Consider the following 16,723-nt stretch of genomic DNA (forward strand, 5'->3'; position numbering starts at 1 on the left):
TACGGGATCAGAAGTTACAAAATATTAGGTATAAAATAAGCTACAAGGATATATTGGACAGCATGGGGAATATATCCAATATATTATTATAATTATAAATGGAGTATAACCTTTAAAATTGTGAATCTCTATATTATATACCTGTAACATGTGCGTGAGTCAGAAATTATCCTCACTTTGGTTTTATTAAAACTTCTGTTAATTGTACAGCCAGAGTGTGGATAATCTTTGACTCACCCTCATCATATTGTACACCAGCTATACTTCAATAAAAAAAAAAGAAATCTTTCATTTTGAAAGAACAACAAAAGTCCTAAACAAGTTGGTGCACAGATCACAAATGACACATGCACTGTACTCTTAGGGGGCCTCACATAATTTAACATGATTTTTAAGTGATAAGTGAAGATTTCTGTAAATAAATTATTTCAAAAATTATATGCTTCCCCCCTAAATTAGAAATATTTAGGGATGATGCTGAACCTCTTAATATGTGTGTAAAAAAAAGAGAATTCCCTACTTAACTTCAGTTCTTATTATCTTATAAATCATTCATTTTCACTTTCTGAAATACATAGTAACGGTGATGTAAGTAGGTGTGTATGAAGGGAACATATTATCTGTATTCATCCTTAGCTTTAGGTTGGATAGTCAAACCACAAAGTCCTTTTAATAATGAGTTGCCCTGCTCTGTATCAAAAACGTTAAAAATGTGAGTAATCATGGGGATTCCCTGGCACCCCAGTGGTTAGGACTCGGCACTTTCACTGCCAGGGCCTGAGTTCAGTCCCTGGTCGGGGAACTAAGATCCCCGCAAGCTGCATGGTGTGGCTAAAAAAAAAAAACAAAAAAAAAAAGTAATTCCATCTTGAGATATTTATCTACAGCAATAGACATAGATATGTACCGAGATTTATCTATAAGGATGTTCACTGTAGCATTCATTTATAATGCAAAGTTGGAAGCAGTGCAAATACCATGAAACAAGGGATTTACCAAATAAGTTATGATATAGTACTGTGTGGCCATTAAATATTATGTTGATACATGCAATGTATTAGCACAAAAATTATAGACTCACATTTTCACCCCTCCCCCTCCAATAAAGGTGTAGGTGCATTTGAAAAGCAGACCAGAACAATGTAGATAACAAAATGTACTAGTTGATATTTCTGGATAGTAGGATTATGGACAATTTAAAATTTTGGAGTTTCTTACATCATTTTGTTTGTTTGTTTTAGTTTGTCTCACCTGCTCAGAGTAAGAAGGGCCCCACAGATCTGGAAAAGACCTCTCACAGGGAGCGGGAAAGGGGGTGGTAGTGCTTGAATAATGTAAAGTGGAATGTTGGAGCCTCAAGCTCCATCCCAAGATGATCAGGCTCTGACTTTCTGTATTCTTTTTGTGGACATTATTCATGTCCTAAAATTTTACTTTCTGACCACATCCTTCCTATTTTTAAATGCTATACTTTTCTCAATTTGAAATGCTTATTTTACTGAAACAGTGAGGTCAAATGTAAATGAAAATTATGCAAGCCATTGAGAAATGCCTATGCCTAGATAAGCACAGGGTGTGGAAAACATGGTGTTTCTTCCCTTTACTGAATCTCAGTTATCATCTGGCTGACCTGTGTTGGGAAAGAGTGTTACTGGGGGATCTATTCCTATTTGTTCCTTGCCAGCCAGACCTCTCAGGTGATTTCTTCTAGATATTTTACTACCTGTGTCCTCTGTTATTGCTTACATAAATGCTTCCAGAGTGCTAATGTTCTTTTTTCTAACATTGCTTTTTCTAGATATAAAGACTTGAAGGTAGTCTTTCCTACTCAGAGATGGAGAATAGTACCACCACCATTTCTCGGGAGGAGCTGGAAGAACTCCAAGAAGCATTTAATAAAATAGGTATGCTTGAGAAAAACTAAATACACAGTTACTGTTCTGCTCGATACTAGCCTTGCAGGAGTGGAACAATACCTTCTATTACTTCTACCGCTATCCATTAACCCCCAGCTTTATTCCCTTTTTTTTTTTTCACCGCATCTGAGTTTCACTGGAGTCTTTCTTTCTTTCTGAAAGATAAACTAAGACTGGCTTGAATTTCTAGGAGAATTGGACTTTGAATTCTTTGATCATTTCTTTGCAGAGAATACGCCAGGTTAATGAATGACAGTGTAACTGAATATGCTTAACACGATCTTCTCATTACGGAGGAAAAATATAGAAACACTTCCTTGTCTGTAAACTGAACTCTGGCCTCCATGTGTTTGTCACGATCAGTAACACATTCTGACTTCATGCAGAATATTTTAAAATCTCGATGTGGTTTTTAAAGGCCATATGTCTTATTTTCCTTCTCCCTCATGCATAATTTTAAAAATCTTAGTGTTATTTTTAAAGGCCACATGTCTTCTATTTCTTCTTTGACTTTTAAAGCCATTCAGTGTTTTGTCTTAATGGTATCATTTTGACAACTTCGTCTTTTTCTTCCAAAAAATTTCCTCCTCCTCTGTTGAATCATGATTCTTCTGCGTTTTGCTCTTAGGAAACCAAGAGAGTATAAATACCGTCTTTTGCTCTAGTCTGCACAGGTGTGCAAGTGAGAGGGGAGCACAGTGAATAGACATTGAGACGGTGATACCCTCAACCTTGCCCCAGCCTCAGTGGGCTCCTTCCCTGGTGCATTAGAGCTCTCAGTGAAAAGCAGAGTCCTATGGTAGACCAGGGAGGATGGAATGATCACAGTTGGTCTTGTGCCTAGGTTTCTCACAAACCTAGTGAATAATGACTAAAATTAAGGTAGATGAAGTGTAGTGCAGAAGTTTTAGAGACCAAGATAAAGATTTAAGTTTTTAAAAAAACAAAGCTCTCGCAAAAAGAAAAAAGAGTAAAGCTCTCAGGAAGCTCGTGACTTACAAACTATTGCTATAAAATAAAGCAAATTCTGCAGATCTCTGGGCCTTTCCATTTCTCCTTACACAGCTGTTTCCAGAGTAACTCAGACTTCCAGAATACAGTCCACATGGTGGCCGCCTTAGGCTCGTAATTAATGCCTTAATCTTGGTCTTTTCTTTGTTTTGCAGGCGGTAGAGCATTGCATGAGTATGGTATGATTTCTAAAAAGTTATCATTAAAAATACATTTTATGGAGTATTGTATGCAGTGCACAGAGTCTTTCCAAGACAAAAATTAGGCAATTATCGGAATGTTCTGCTCGTTTCGAGCATTGAAACAGAAGACGTAATAAAAATGTATCTGCTAGTTTGGTATTTTTTGTTATTTTATAGGTGCAGTTTGGCAGCTTGAATAAAAGTGCTGCCTCAGTCTCAGTAAAACAAATGAATTAGTAGTGTGTTTTCTTTCACACACCAACTTTAATCTTTATGACTCATGGACATATAATCTTCCAATATTTACTTAAGGACATTCAGAATAAATAATTCACTGATGGAACAATTCTGACAGCAAGATAATTTGCTCTGTGTGAGGGAAGTGCTAACACTAGCAGAATATATACTTCCTTACTTTATTTACAAGATAAATTGCTGCTATGAATTCAGTAATCCTCTGCTTATTTGTACCCAACAACTTTTCTCAGAGGCAGAGAGACATTCCCATTCAACCTTGCTAGATGGGATATTTTTGGGTGTCTAGGGAGAAGTGAGAAGTTAAAATATTTGTCTTCTTTTTCCAATTGTGGTAAAATATACATAACATAAAATTTACCATTTTAACCATTTTCAAGTGTACAGTTTATTGGCATTAAGTACATTCACATTGTTATTCAACCTTCACCACCATCTATTTCTAGAACTTTTTCATCTTTCCAAACTGAAACTATACTCATTGAAGACTATTTAAGACTAGCTCCTCAACAATCCAGCTCTTCCCCAACCCCGCCCGCTGGGGCTACCACCATTCTACTTTCTGTCTCTATGAATTTGGCTACTCTAGGTACCTCACATAAGTGGGATCATATAATGTTATTTATCTGTGACTGGCTTATTTTACTTAGCATAATGTCTTCAGGGTTCATCTATGTTGTCACATGTGTCAGAATTTCCTTAGTTTTCAAGACTGAATAACAGTCCACTGTATGTCTCTACTACATTTTGTTGATCCATTCATTTGTCGATGGGCTTCTGAGTTTCTACCTTTTGGCTGTTGGGAGTAATGTTGCCGTGAACGTGGGTATACAAATATCTGTTCAAGTCTCTCTCTTCAGTTATTTTTGATATATATTCAGAAGTGAAATTGATGGATCATTTAATTCTGTTTAATTTTTTGAGGAACCACCAAACAGTTTTCAATAGTGGCTTCACTGTTTTTCATTCCTACCACCAATGCACAAGGGTTCCAGTTTCTTCAAATCCATGCCAGTGATTGTTACTTTCTGGTTTTGTTTGTTCGTTTTTATAGTAGCCATACTTGTGAGTATAAAATGATATCTCAGTGTGGTTTTGATTTGCATTTCCCTAATGATTAGTGATGTTGAACATCTTTTCATGTGCTTATTGGCTATTTGTGTGTCTTCTTTGGAGAAATGTCTATTCAAGTCTTTGCCCATTTTTAAATCGGGTTGTTTATTATTTTGTTGTTGAGTTGTTGGAAAGTCTTGTTTCTTTTTAAACTATGATTTTATACCTGTTTAACCTAAGCATTGATTTCTTCATCTTTAAAATTAGGAGAATATTATTAACTACCTCAGAGTTGTTGTAAGGATTTCATTAGATAAGTCAAGTTCTTAACAAATCACTTGGCACAGAATATGTGCTCATTAAATGGTATCTATTATTTCTTGTCACGTCACACCCAAACCACAGAGGTTGTAGGGATGGAGCAGCGATTTAGGCACACAGATCTGTCCATCTTCAGAACCCTAACTCTTTTTTTTTTTTTAATTAATTGATATTTATTTATTTATTTATTTATTCGCTATGTTGGGTCTCTGTTGCTGCGTGTGGGCTTTCTCTAGTTGTGGCAAGCAGGGGCTACTCTTCGTTGTGGTGTGCAGGCTCCTCATTGCCGTGGCTTCTCTTATTGTGGAGCATGGGCTCTAGGTGCGTGGGCTTCAGGAGTTGCAGCACACGGGCTCAATAGTTGTGGCTCAGGGGCTTAATTGTTCTGTGGCATGTGGGATCTTCCTGGAGCAGGGATCGAACCCATGTCCCTTGCATTGGCTGGCGGATTCTTAACCACTGCACCACCAGGGAAGCCCAGAACCCTAACTCTTAATGCTAATTTAACATGATGGTTAGCATGTAAGTAACTTTTTCTTGATCTTGTTTATTTTTAAATACTCCCCGCCACAGTGCTGTTAGGCAGTAAATCTGCCTAGTCTGTCTATTTCAGAATTATAGTAAGCAATTCTGAACTGGTGATGTACTAAATAACAAGATTTTACTCTAAATTCAAAGAAAGCAATTATTGCAATATCAAGCAATTTCGCTTCCTTTTGAGATTATAGCACTATTTTGGTTCTTGGTAGATTCTAGTTTAGAAATGTTCCATCATTCTGAACCATATTAATTCTAAAACTTGTGTATGAGAATTTGAAAGAAAAGTTTCTGTCTTATCATTCATTCAGTGATAGTGATGACAGCTCTTTACTGAGAGGAAAAGAAATATAGGAAAGAAAGCAATTACTACCAGATGAGCAAAGAGAACCTATGCAAGGCGGATCCAGGCAACTAAGCAAACAGTCCGAAGCCCTGTTGCCAACTCTGGCCAAAAGTGTTTTGTGTTGCCTTTGTTCTGTATCAAGAGTTGGTATCTAGTCTCTAGGGAAAACCCAGGGAAGGATTTCTCAATGATGATGTGAAAACGCCTGGAAACCTATTTCCAAAAGTCCAAATGTGGGTGTGAAATTATTTCTTGGACACTTAATCTCAAAGTGACATCAAATATGATTCAGCCTACATAATAGTATCATAAATACATAATGAAGAAGCAATGAATTATTGACAAGTGAAACAGAACTGCCACCAAGTGAAATGTAGACCAGAAGTGCCTTATGTGTATTTTACATGATGCACATATTTTATAGGGAATGTGGGGTCAGCAGATCCATTTTGTAAATTCCATGAAGAAGTCAGGGTCTAGGTGGGTGTTCCCCTATGACTGATGCTGCTGTATTTCTTCTGGATACCTGAGCTCTACCTATGCTTAATCCTTTGAAACTTAGTTATGTGCTAAACCTGAGTTTTTTCATCTGTCAGCACAGGGTCCTTATTATACACTTAAAATACATACAGTATACAGCAACTTCCCACTGGCTATCTGTTTTACAGTTGGTAGTATATATATGTCTGTGCTACTCTCTCACTTCATCTCAGCTTCCCCTTCACCCCCCGCCCCCCCAAACCTCGAGATCTCCAGTCCATTCTCTGCATCTGCGTCCTTATTCTTGTCTTGTCACTGTGTTCATCAGTACCATTTTTAGATTCCGTAGTTCAACTCGAGGATGGATGATGCCTTGGAGGACTGGGATGGGGAGAGTGGGGGGTAGTCGAGGGAGGGAGGGGATACGGGGATATGTGTATAAATACAGATGATTGACCTTGGTGTACCTCAAAAACTGGTACAAGAGTGTGAAGCAATTATATTCCAATTAAAAATATATACATATGGTAGCCCTAAATCTATGGGGGTAAAGTTCATTAAATATGAATTTTTTTGATAAAGTATATAGCATACCTTGTACAATTCAGGTGCAGGAAAAAAGCCACTTATGAAACACACCTGAAAGTTTCTGTCTGCCTGAATCTCCCAAACAGCCTTCTGTGGGCACATCTCCAACAGAGTACAAGTGAGATTTGATAGCTCGTAATTTATCTTTACAGATATTGACAACAGTGGGTATGTCAGTGACTATGAACTTCAGGACCTGTTTAAGGAAGCAAGCCTTCCTCTGCCTGGCTACAAGGTGCGCGAGATTGTGGAGAAAATTCTAGCAGTGGCTGACAACAACAAAGATGGCAAAATCAGCTTTGAAGAGTTTGTGTCCGTAAGTAATCTAAATCCTCTCCTGGCTATTGCTTCAAGCAAAATTTTAGTAATGTCATTGCTGTCTTTGATTAAATCTGGCTTCAGAAACCAGAAAAAGCACTGCTTTAAGATGATGATGATGTTGAGAACACTAACAATTTCCATAAATAATTCATAAAACAAAGGAAAAAGTTATTCTTGCCTTGTTACAACTGAAGTCAGGTTTAGATAATAATCATTTATGCCCTAGTAAAACTACAGTTGAGTGTAAATGCGTATTGACTATCTCTGTAAGCAGAATATTTTTGTATGTTAGTACTTGGTCTTGAGAGCTGAAATATTTTTTGTAACTGAAATAGCTAGGGTATGGAAGATATACGTCCTAGAAACTGAACTGGTGGTTTCCTTGTCATAAGTCATATTTTCAGTTTTGGTAAAGCTACCAGGTGAATTTTGATGCCAGCTGTGGTTTCATTATTAAACTACCTCGAGACTCAGGGAACTGAACAAGATGCAAAATAATATATGACTCCACCAATAAAAGAAAAGTAGAACTGAATATGGAGTATCATGTATTTCAGACCTCTCAGGCTGAGAGAGATGACTAAGTTGTCATCGCCGGCTAGCAATTGAGCAAGGACTGTCACTACCTTCCGTCAACACCACCATGACTGTGTTTTTCTTAGGAGAGTTAATGAACTAATTTATGCACTAATGTAATTGAATAAATATTTATGAAATAGAAATTGTCTGCTCTTGTATTCTTTATTCATTTCACAAATATTTGAGCTCTTTTCTTGCCAGGAACTCAGGCCCTTTGAGTAATGTGATGAACGAAAAGAGATGTAGCCCCAGCTTTCATGGAATTTCCAGGTGGAGGGGAAGACAGAATCACACAGATGGAGTGAAAGATAACTGTGATAAATGCTGTGACAGAACAGGACAGGTCCCTTAAAAGTTTGTAGTAGGAGGAGTTGAACTTGGTGGGGAGGTTAGGGAACTCAGGGATTCAGGGAAATGGAAGACTGTCCCCGATGCTGTGAAGACTGAGTTGCCATCTGAAGGAAGATGTTAAACAGATAAAAGGGGTGGGTGGGGGAAATGAGTAATGTGCAAGGCAGGCAGAGGTGACAGTATGTGCAGAGGCTCCGTGCCTTTAGGGGTGGTATATGCTCTCAAGCACTTGAAAAAAACATCAGTGTGGCGGGAGCTGTTAAGGGTTAGGAATGCAGCTAGAGAGGTGAGTCAGGGTCAGGTCATCAGAGTCTTGTAGGATTTTTGTTTTTGTCCTAATAGCAATTGGAAGCCAGTGATGTGGGAATAGTAGAGTATGTATTGACATGGTCAGATTTGCATTTTTTTTTTAAAACTTGCTCCAGCTGCTGCATGGAGAACTGATTGAATTCAGACTAGCCAGGCTCTAGAGTGGCCACTGACAGAGGGACTGGCAGAGGGCCTTTCTCTCTAAGGTTGTGTAATTTCATACAAAAGCTGACTTCTTGACTTTAATGTGTATGTATTTGAGCTGTTCAGATGGAAAAATATCTTCACTAGGGCATTTAAAAATCTTCATCATGTAGCTAGTTATTCTTTTTAGAACAAAAGATCCTGGCAAGTCTAGACGAACAATTTCAGTGTGTACAATTTGAGCTTAACTATAGGTTGGGGTGCAAACATTTGTCCATTTCATGTTACTATAAATTGACATGAGCGTTATCTTTGTATACAAACAGTAAGTGCAAGAACAACTGATTAGTATTTATTTTGATGTTATTCCAAATAAATAACTGTCCTTTATGTTGCAAGGATCTTAACAGCTAACTAATGGAGAGTCAATTTTACTTCTCTCCCATTCCAGCTAATGCAAGAATTAAAAAGCAAAGACATCAGCAAAACATTCAGAAAAATAATTAACAAGAGGGAAGGGATTACTGCTATTGGAGGAACTTCATCCATTTCCAGTGAGGGCACACAGCATTCTTATTCAGGTAACCACCCACCTGCTCCAAATTTAATCTTTCAGCCACTGGTTCATTCAACAAGTCCTGTATTTCATCAAAGCTAGGATGCCATTTGTTGTAATTCACACCATTATTGTATGTGTTATTGAGGGAAAATGAGACTAAATTATAAAGTGCCATCAGATTTGAAATGTATCATAATTTCAGAGGTATCAGAATGAAAAATCCTAGACTTATTTCTGATAAAAAAAGAATAAATGAGTTTTTACTGTGTGTCAGGCACAGTGGACAACAGAGATTAGAAACAGCAAAATAGAAGTTGTTTACATTTCAGCATTGAATGTGTTTAATCATGACCTTGGAATGGATTTTTTGCCCTGACTGGTGAGGTGAGTTTACCTGAGACCTATTTTAGGGATGGTGGAGAGGTTTATTGCAAGAACTTTCCATTTTGGGGAGCTGAGATTCCTGATTCATCTTTCATCAAGCAACCAAATGACAAGTAGAGCACAGCAGCTGATTTGCTTGAGCTGATAGGATCACTGGATTGTTGCCCAGTAGGAAATCCAGTGACATTAACTCCTAAGAGGAGATGGCTTGCCCCATGCGAAGCTTGCTTCTCAGCATCAAGAGGCCTGAAAGCCTTTGGCCAGGTTCCTTTGGTTCATGTTAACATAATTGGAACTATTAAAATTTTTGACAAAAACTCACTTTTCCCCCTCTTTCTTCCTTTGAGATCTGAATCTGTTAATTATCCTCTTGATTCTCTTCCTTTCTAAGTGGATTTTCCTCTAACAATATACTCACACTTCTCCTACCCATTGTATATGTTTTCCTAACTTTTTCCCACCAGGGAAGTGTACTGGTAAAGGCAGTCGCCTATAACTGCCAGCTCCACTTTTCGAAACTACTTACTCCTTAACTCTGTTTCTGTCTGTCCATTCTAATGAAGTGGCTTCTTCATTTTTATTTTATTTTATTATTTTTTGGGCGTACACCAAGTTCAATCATTTGTTTTTATACACATATCCCCATATTCCCTCCCTCCCTCGAGTCCTCCCCCACCCTGTCTCGAGTCCCCCCCACCCTCCCTGTCCCAGTCCTCTAAGGCATCTTCCATCCTCGAGTTGAACTCTCTTTGTTATACAACAACTTCCCACTGGCTATCTATTTTACTGTTGGTAGTATATATATGTCTGTGCTACTCTCTCACTTCGTCTCAGCTTCCCCTTCACCCCCCGCCCCCCCAAACCTCGAGTTCTCCAGTCCATTCTCTGCATCTGTGTCCTTTTTCTTGTCTCGTCGCTGAGTTCATCAGTACCATTTTTAGATTCCGTATATGTGAGTTAGCATACAATATTTGTCTTTCTCTTTCTGACTTACTTCTCTCTGTATGACAGACTGTAGGTCTATCCACCTCATTACATATAGCTCCATCTCATCCCTTTTTATAGCTGAGTAATATTCCATTGTATATATATGCCACATCTTCTGTATCCATTCATTTGTTGATGGGCATTTAGGTTGCTTCCATGTCCTGGCTATTGTAAATAGTGCTGCAATAAACATTATGGTACATGTTTCTTTTGGGATTATGGTTTTCTTTGGGTATATTCCCAGGAGTGGGATGACTGGATCATATGGTAGTTCTATTTGTAGTTTTTTAAGGAACCTCCAAATTGTTTTCCATAGTGGCTGTACCAACTTACATTCCCACCAACAGTGCAGGAGAGTTCCCTTTCCTCCACACCCTCTCCAACATTTGTTGTTTCCAGATTTTGTGATAATGGCCATTCTGATGGGTGTAAGGTGATTTTAAAAAATTAAAAAAAAAACCTTTTTATTAAGGTATAATATGCACTTAGCAAAGTGCTGTAATCTTATGTGTACAGCTCAATGAATTTTCACATGTGTATATATCATGCAGCTGCATTGCATTCATGCAGCTGCCAACCAGATCAAAATACAGCAATTTTATTACCCTGAGTGGCTCCCTCATGCTTCTAACAGTAACTGTCCTCTTTTTTGATGTTTGTCATCTTAGATTTTTATTTTACTTGTTTACTGAGGTATAAGATGCACAGAGTAAAGTGCATACACTGTCCTATTCTTAAGCATATGGGAGGATGTTTTTTCCATACGAATATACCCATGTAACCATTATTTAGAACCAGATATAGAACGTCTAATGGCTTTTGAAAAAAAGAACAGTTTTAGTGAGAGATAATTGAGATACCATGAATTCATCCTTTGAAAGTACACAGTTGAGTAGCTTTTAGCATCTTCACAGAGTTGTACAGTCATCACCGCCATCTAGCTTTAGAACACTTCCATGACTCCGTAGAGAAACCCCATGCTCATTAGCAGTCACTCCCCATTTCCGCATAATCCCAAAAGAAACATGTACCATAATGTTTATTGCAGCACTATTTACAATAGCCAGGACATGGAAGCAACCTAAATGTCCATCAACAAATGATCCCCACCCTCTGGCAGCCATTTATCTACTTTTTTATTTCTATAGATTTGCCTATTCTGGAAATTTCATAGAAATGGAATTATAGAGTAGTGGCCTTTCACTTGACAGGCTTCTTCCCTGGCATAATATTTTCAAACGTGGCATGTATCATACTTCATTCTTTTTTATTGCTGAATAATTTCTGTTCTGTGGCTAATATCACATTTTGTTTATCCTTTCATCAGCTGATAGACATTTGGGTTGTTTCTGCTTTTTGGCTATTATGAATAATGCTGTAGAAACACTCATGTACACATTTTTGTATGGACATTTACTTTGAAATCTCTTAGGTATATACCTAGGAGTGATCTTTTGGTAATTCTGTGTTTAACATTTTAAAGAACTGCCAAACTCCTTTCCAAAATGGCCACATTTCCCACGAGCAGCCTATGAAAGTTCTGATTTCTTCACAGTCTTGCCAGCACTTGTTATTGTCTATTTTGTTTAATACAGCCATCCAGTAGTTGGGAAGTGGTGTCTCATTCCTGGTTCCTATACCTGGAACATATTTCCTTTCTCTGACCATCTACACCTATTACAAATCTATCTTTCAAATAGTACCTTCTCTGTAAAGCCTTTTCTTGATCAACGTAATGAGAAATGATTCTTTCTTTAAATTTCCTGAAACATTGCTTGTCTCTCTCTTGGGGTATGCTTATGTCCCTTTTGTTGCATTTCTCTGTATATCTGTTTTATCTTTACCTTAAAAATTCCTTGATGGGAGGTACAGTATCTTAGTGATCTTTAAATCCATAGATTCTCAGTCCCTAAGGAGTTATGTATAGTGAGGCAAGAAGTTAAGAAGGCAGATAATGATATGTACAAAAGTAAATGTTTATGTCTTTATTGACTCTGTGTGTGTGTGTGTGTGATGGATTAAATTTGGGGGTACCTGCCAAATATGCCCTTAGGAAAATTACCTAGTTCTAGGAATTGGGGCAATAAAGAGAAGGGGCAGCTACTCTGTGATGGGAATTATTTTCTTTTAAGTTTTAGATTGTTAAATGATTTTTATATTTACAGAACATAATAAGGCAGTAGACCATTTTTTCCACTAAATTCCTTCCTATTTTCCACACTGCATAGCCCTGCAGTTTCTTTCTAACTAAAGATCACTGTTCCTCTGCTAGAAGCCACGGGTTGAGAAGTTGAGGATGAAGATGGCTGAGAGTACTGGTGTCTAGATGTGTCCGTTTTCTTACAATAGAAATTCCACAGAAATGGAGCTCTTTTATTCATTCAAATAACTCTTGATTAAAACTAGCATTTCTGTCGTAAGTTCCAAATCACAACTCTGTGAAGGGTTTTTGAAGGGAGGTGGAATTTATTGCTGTGGTTATTTGTTTCTTGTGTCCCCCCCCCCCCCCGCCCTGGCACATAGGTGTGTGTGTGCGTGCATGTGTGTATGTGTGTAATCTGACCTCTTATATTTGGTTCCTGATCCACGAGCTCTCAAAAGCAATATATATTTGGAAAGATTTTAGAATCAAACCAAATATTTATTGTGCTCATTTAAGCTATATGCTTTATTCTTCCCTAATACATCAGATGAAAAAAGCAGAATGAATTCCCGTTTCTCTTTAAACCTAAGCCCTCTTAAACTCTTTAATGTTTCAGTAGAGTTTTTAAAATTGGCATTTATTATTTTTGAACAGAAATTTAAAATTATGTTTTTGCAGTGTAATTAATTTTGTGAAATGAGGTATGCCAACTAAGATTTTCTGTTTTCAGAGGAAGAAAAAGTGGCTTTTGTTAACTGGATAAACAAAGCCCTGGAGGATGACCCTGACTGTAAGCATCTCATACCCATGAATCCCAACGATGGCAGTCTTTTCAAATCACTTGCCGATGGCATCCTTCTTTGGTGAGTTGAGCATTGGGTTAAGGGAGCTATGTTCTTACTGTCCATTGGAGAGCATTCAGTGAATCCACTGGCTTTTGAAATTAGTTAACAAGTAGGTACATAGTCTGCAGATTTTTATATTGCATAGAAAAGTAAGTACTATATGTTTTCCAACATTTTTCCTTCAAACGCAGTCTCTTATTTGGTATCTTTTTCATCTGTTTCCTTAATGATGCTAGGAAACTTTTGAGTTTCTCCTCTGATGCATTTAATAATGTTCATGGTCTCCCTCCCCACCCCCAGCCCCCCTCCTCAGACATGCCACGCAGCTTGAGGGATCTTAGTTCCCTGACCAGGGACTGAACCTGGCCCCCTCTGGCAGTGAAAGCACAGAGTCCTAACCATTGGACTGCCAGGGAATTCCCCCTGGTTTCTTTTTTCATTTCTCAATAAGGGACTGTTGATCATTGACTAGGACAGGAACATGAGGAAATATGACAGAACTATATATCTCATTTGTGCTTAAATCAGATAAACATTTTAATTCAATCTTGTCGTATCCGTGGCTCTTTGCAACCTGTTTCTGCTCACTAGATTGTAAACTCGCTAAGGGCATGTCTTTGTCCTTGTCGTGTGTACTAAAGTCCCAGCATACTTCTTTGTACAAAGCAGAGGTCTTTTATTTTTTTAAGTTTATAAAAATACAGAAAACTTTCAAAGAAGAAAATAACCACCACAAATATTCTTGGCTCCCATAAATAGCTATTATTGGTATTCTGACACATTTCCTCAGTCTTTTTTCTGTGTTTTTCACTTAAAGAGAAAAAACTATCCACGAGTATGGGATATTAGTTTTTAGGACATTACATATAAAATATACCTTGAATTCTGCCTACAATTCTGATCTCTTCCTCTGACCTTCAGAGGAAATTCCTATTATGAATTGAATGGGTATTTTCTTACCTTTATTTTAAAATACAAAGTGTATTCTAAAATGCAGAGATAAAATTTATATGTTTATTTTAAAATGTTTGAATTATTGAAATTTTAGACCAAGTCTCTGCCTCTTCATCTTTCTGCAACGACAGTAATTTTAACGCTGTTGTTACCACTTTATGAAATTTGGCTTCTTGAGGATTTTTTGTTCTACATTTCAGGCTGCTGAATGTTGATGATCATTAAATGAGATAAAGGAAAGATTCACATAAAGAAAATACAAGACTTTTTGAAAACAATTAGAAAGAAATGCTAAGATTAGAATGGCAGTGAATGATGAATTTGTTTTAGGTTAGGGAATATTTCTTAGATTTAAAAAATTAAGTCCCTGACATGAATTATAATATTTCAAAGAAATGGATTATTGCTTTTCAAAATTTAACTTTATTGTCTACTTACAAAAATAAACTATTAATAAAAACATTTCTGGGAGTCTTAAAGTAAATTATTCCCATTTTTTCTTTAGCAAAATGATCAACTTATCTGAACCAGATACAATTGATGAAAGAGCCATTAATAAGAAGCTCACCCCTTTCACTATTTCTGTAAGTATTTGTCCTTTGCTAGTAATCATGTTACTGTAAGGATCATGGACACCTTATTAATAGAGCTTTAGTCTCAGGCAAAACCCTTGATTTAACATAATTTTGGTTTCCTATAAAAACTAGGTTTTTACTAAGTAAAAATTCAGCTGCATTTTTTAATGACGAAATTAAGATTCAGAGTGCGTTGGATGAAACTTAAGCTAATAGTATTCGTATTATGTTATTGTAGTTATTGAGTTATTTTTAATATTTGCTTGATGCCAATGTTTTTGTTGGTTGGTTGAGACAAGGATACTCCCTAGTTTTACCACGTTTTACCATTTCACAAAATTTTAGCTCTTCTCTCTGTATTAGATTGTTCTGTAGTCAGCTTCTCCATTCAGATCTTGTTAAAGCCCAGAAATTTATAGTCACCACACTTTTACCCTCAAAATCTCTGGATCACTAGGGGAATATCAGTATCTACTGAGTACATACTAGGTACCAATCACTGTTCTAAACACACCACATGAATTATCCCTTTGACTCCTCCCAGCAGCCTTAAGATAAGGTGGATACTACGATTTTACAGATGAAGAAACAAGGCACAGAGAGGTTACACAGTGGTGGAACCAGGATCTGACCCCAGTAGTCTAGCTCCAGAGCCCATCCTTTTCATCACCATGCTATACAGCTACTCTCATGTGGTGATAGTAATAGGAAACTCAGTTACTGTGCTCCTCACAGCTGTAGCTGTTAAAAGTGAGCTCCTGCTAAGCTGTTTCCTTGTTTCCATTGGCAGGTATAATTCTTGATTGTGCTAAGGTTATTAAGTCTCTTCTGTAAGGAAGCTATGACCTTAGAGCAGTGGTACGTGGTTAGTGTCAGACTATCCAAGGGATCCTCCTGTTTCCTGTCATCCTTGGGAAGTATAGAATTGACTGTTGACTAACATGGCTTTCTTGACCCCCACTTTCCAATAATGTTGCATGTTTCTATCAGAAACTACCATTCTTGAAGAAGCCCCTTTCTGATTGCAATTGCCAGAAGTTCATTTTCTTTCATATCATGTGTCAGGATGTTTCTTCTAATATCTATCATTGTTGAAAATATTCATATACATCTTATTTTTAGAATACATGTGTCACACAATTTTTATGGCCCTGAATCTGAAATGCAACATTTTTTACTATTGTGTAAATTAATTGTCTGGTTTTACCTTTAATACTTATATGCAGGGCATTAGAGAAAATAAAAAATGCTCTGTAACTATTTTGCAGTAACTATAGGATGGGTCTGAGGGGCTAAGTCTTTTATATTTCTATTTTTAGAGATAGCATTCTTCCAAGGGGTAATAGTCCAGGTCTCTAGGATGCTTGAAAAAGTGTACTAATGTAGAATGAGAAAAGACAGTCCTCTGAGAAGGGGCAAAGTGTTACTGTGGTTATTAAATCTGCTTTGTTTATTCAGTAATGTTAGAGCTCTGGGAATAGATCTGCTAGAAAGCTATCAGTTTCCCATGAAACTTTATCTCAAAGAAGCCTAATTCATTTGTAAAAGAGTGTGATAATATAGTTTTTCACTTCATGGTGATAGGTTTATAAAGTATCATGATGTATGAAAGAGAGAAGTATAAAAGGATGAAAATGACATACAATAACTATGAAAGCAAGGGAAAGAGATCAAGTAGCTAAGAGCAGGACTCATTTGTGATTTTGGGTACTTTGTCATCTCTCTTTCTACCCAATGTGTTACTGAGCTACATTCTTTTGATTATCATTATTGAAAGAAAAAATAATTATGTGAATAAGTCTGAAAAACAGATGGCAATGATTTTAGGGACCTAAAAGTCAGGAAACTAACACAAGAGTAGGTATAGGGGATTGAATCTGTTC

At 37.1% G+C, this 16,723-nt stretch overlaps 1 protein-coding gene across 2 annotated transcripts in view; it reads left to right on the plus strand.

Moving 5' to 3' along the window:
• The window catches only part of PLS1 (plastin 1), a 109,428-nt gene that overhangs the window by 62,364 nt on the left and 30,341 nt on the right, over window positions 1–16,723 (plus strand). For both annotated transcript variants that reach the window (XM_057739824.1, XM_057739823.1), the window contains 5 exons: window positions 1,799–1,904; window positions 6,842–7,005; window positions 8,845–8,974; window positions 13,197–13,329; window positions 14,771–14,849. In XM_057739824.1, the coding sequence (XP_057595807.1) occupies window positions 1,835–1,904; window positions 6,842–7,005; window positions 8,845–8,974; window positions 13,197–13,329; window positions 14,771–14,849 (576 nt within the window). In that variant the 5' untranslated portion in view covers window positions 1,799–1,834. The remainder of the gene's footprint in view (window positions 1–1,798; window positions 1,905–6,841; window positions 7,006–8,844; window positions 8,975–13,196; window positions 13,330–14,770; window positions 14,850–16,723) is intronic.

This window comes from Hippopotamus amphibius, chromosome 6 (genome assembly GCF_030028045.1).
Source record: "Hippopotamus amphibius kiboko isolate mHipAmp2 chromosome 6, mHipAmp2.hap2, whole genome shotgun sequence".
Classification (NCBI taxonomy): Eukaryota; Metazoa; Chordata; class Mammalia; order Artiodactyla; family Hippopotamidae; genus Hippopotamus; species Hippopotamus amphibius.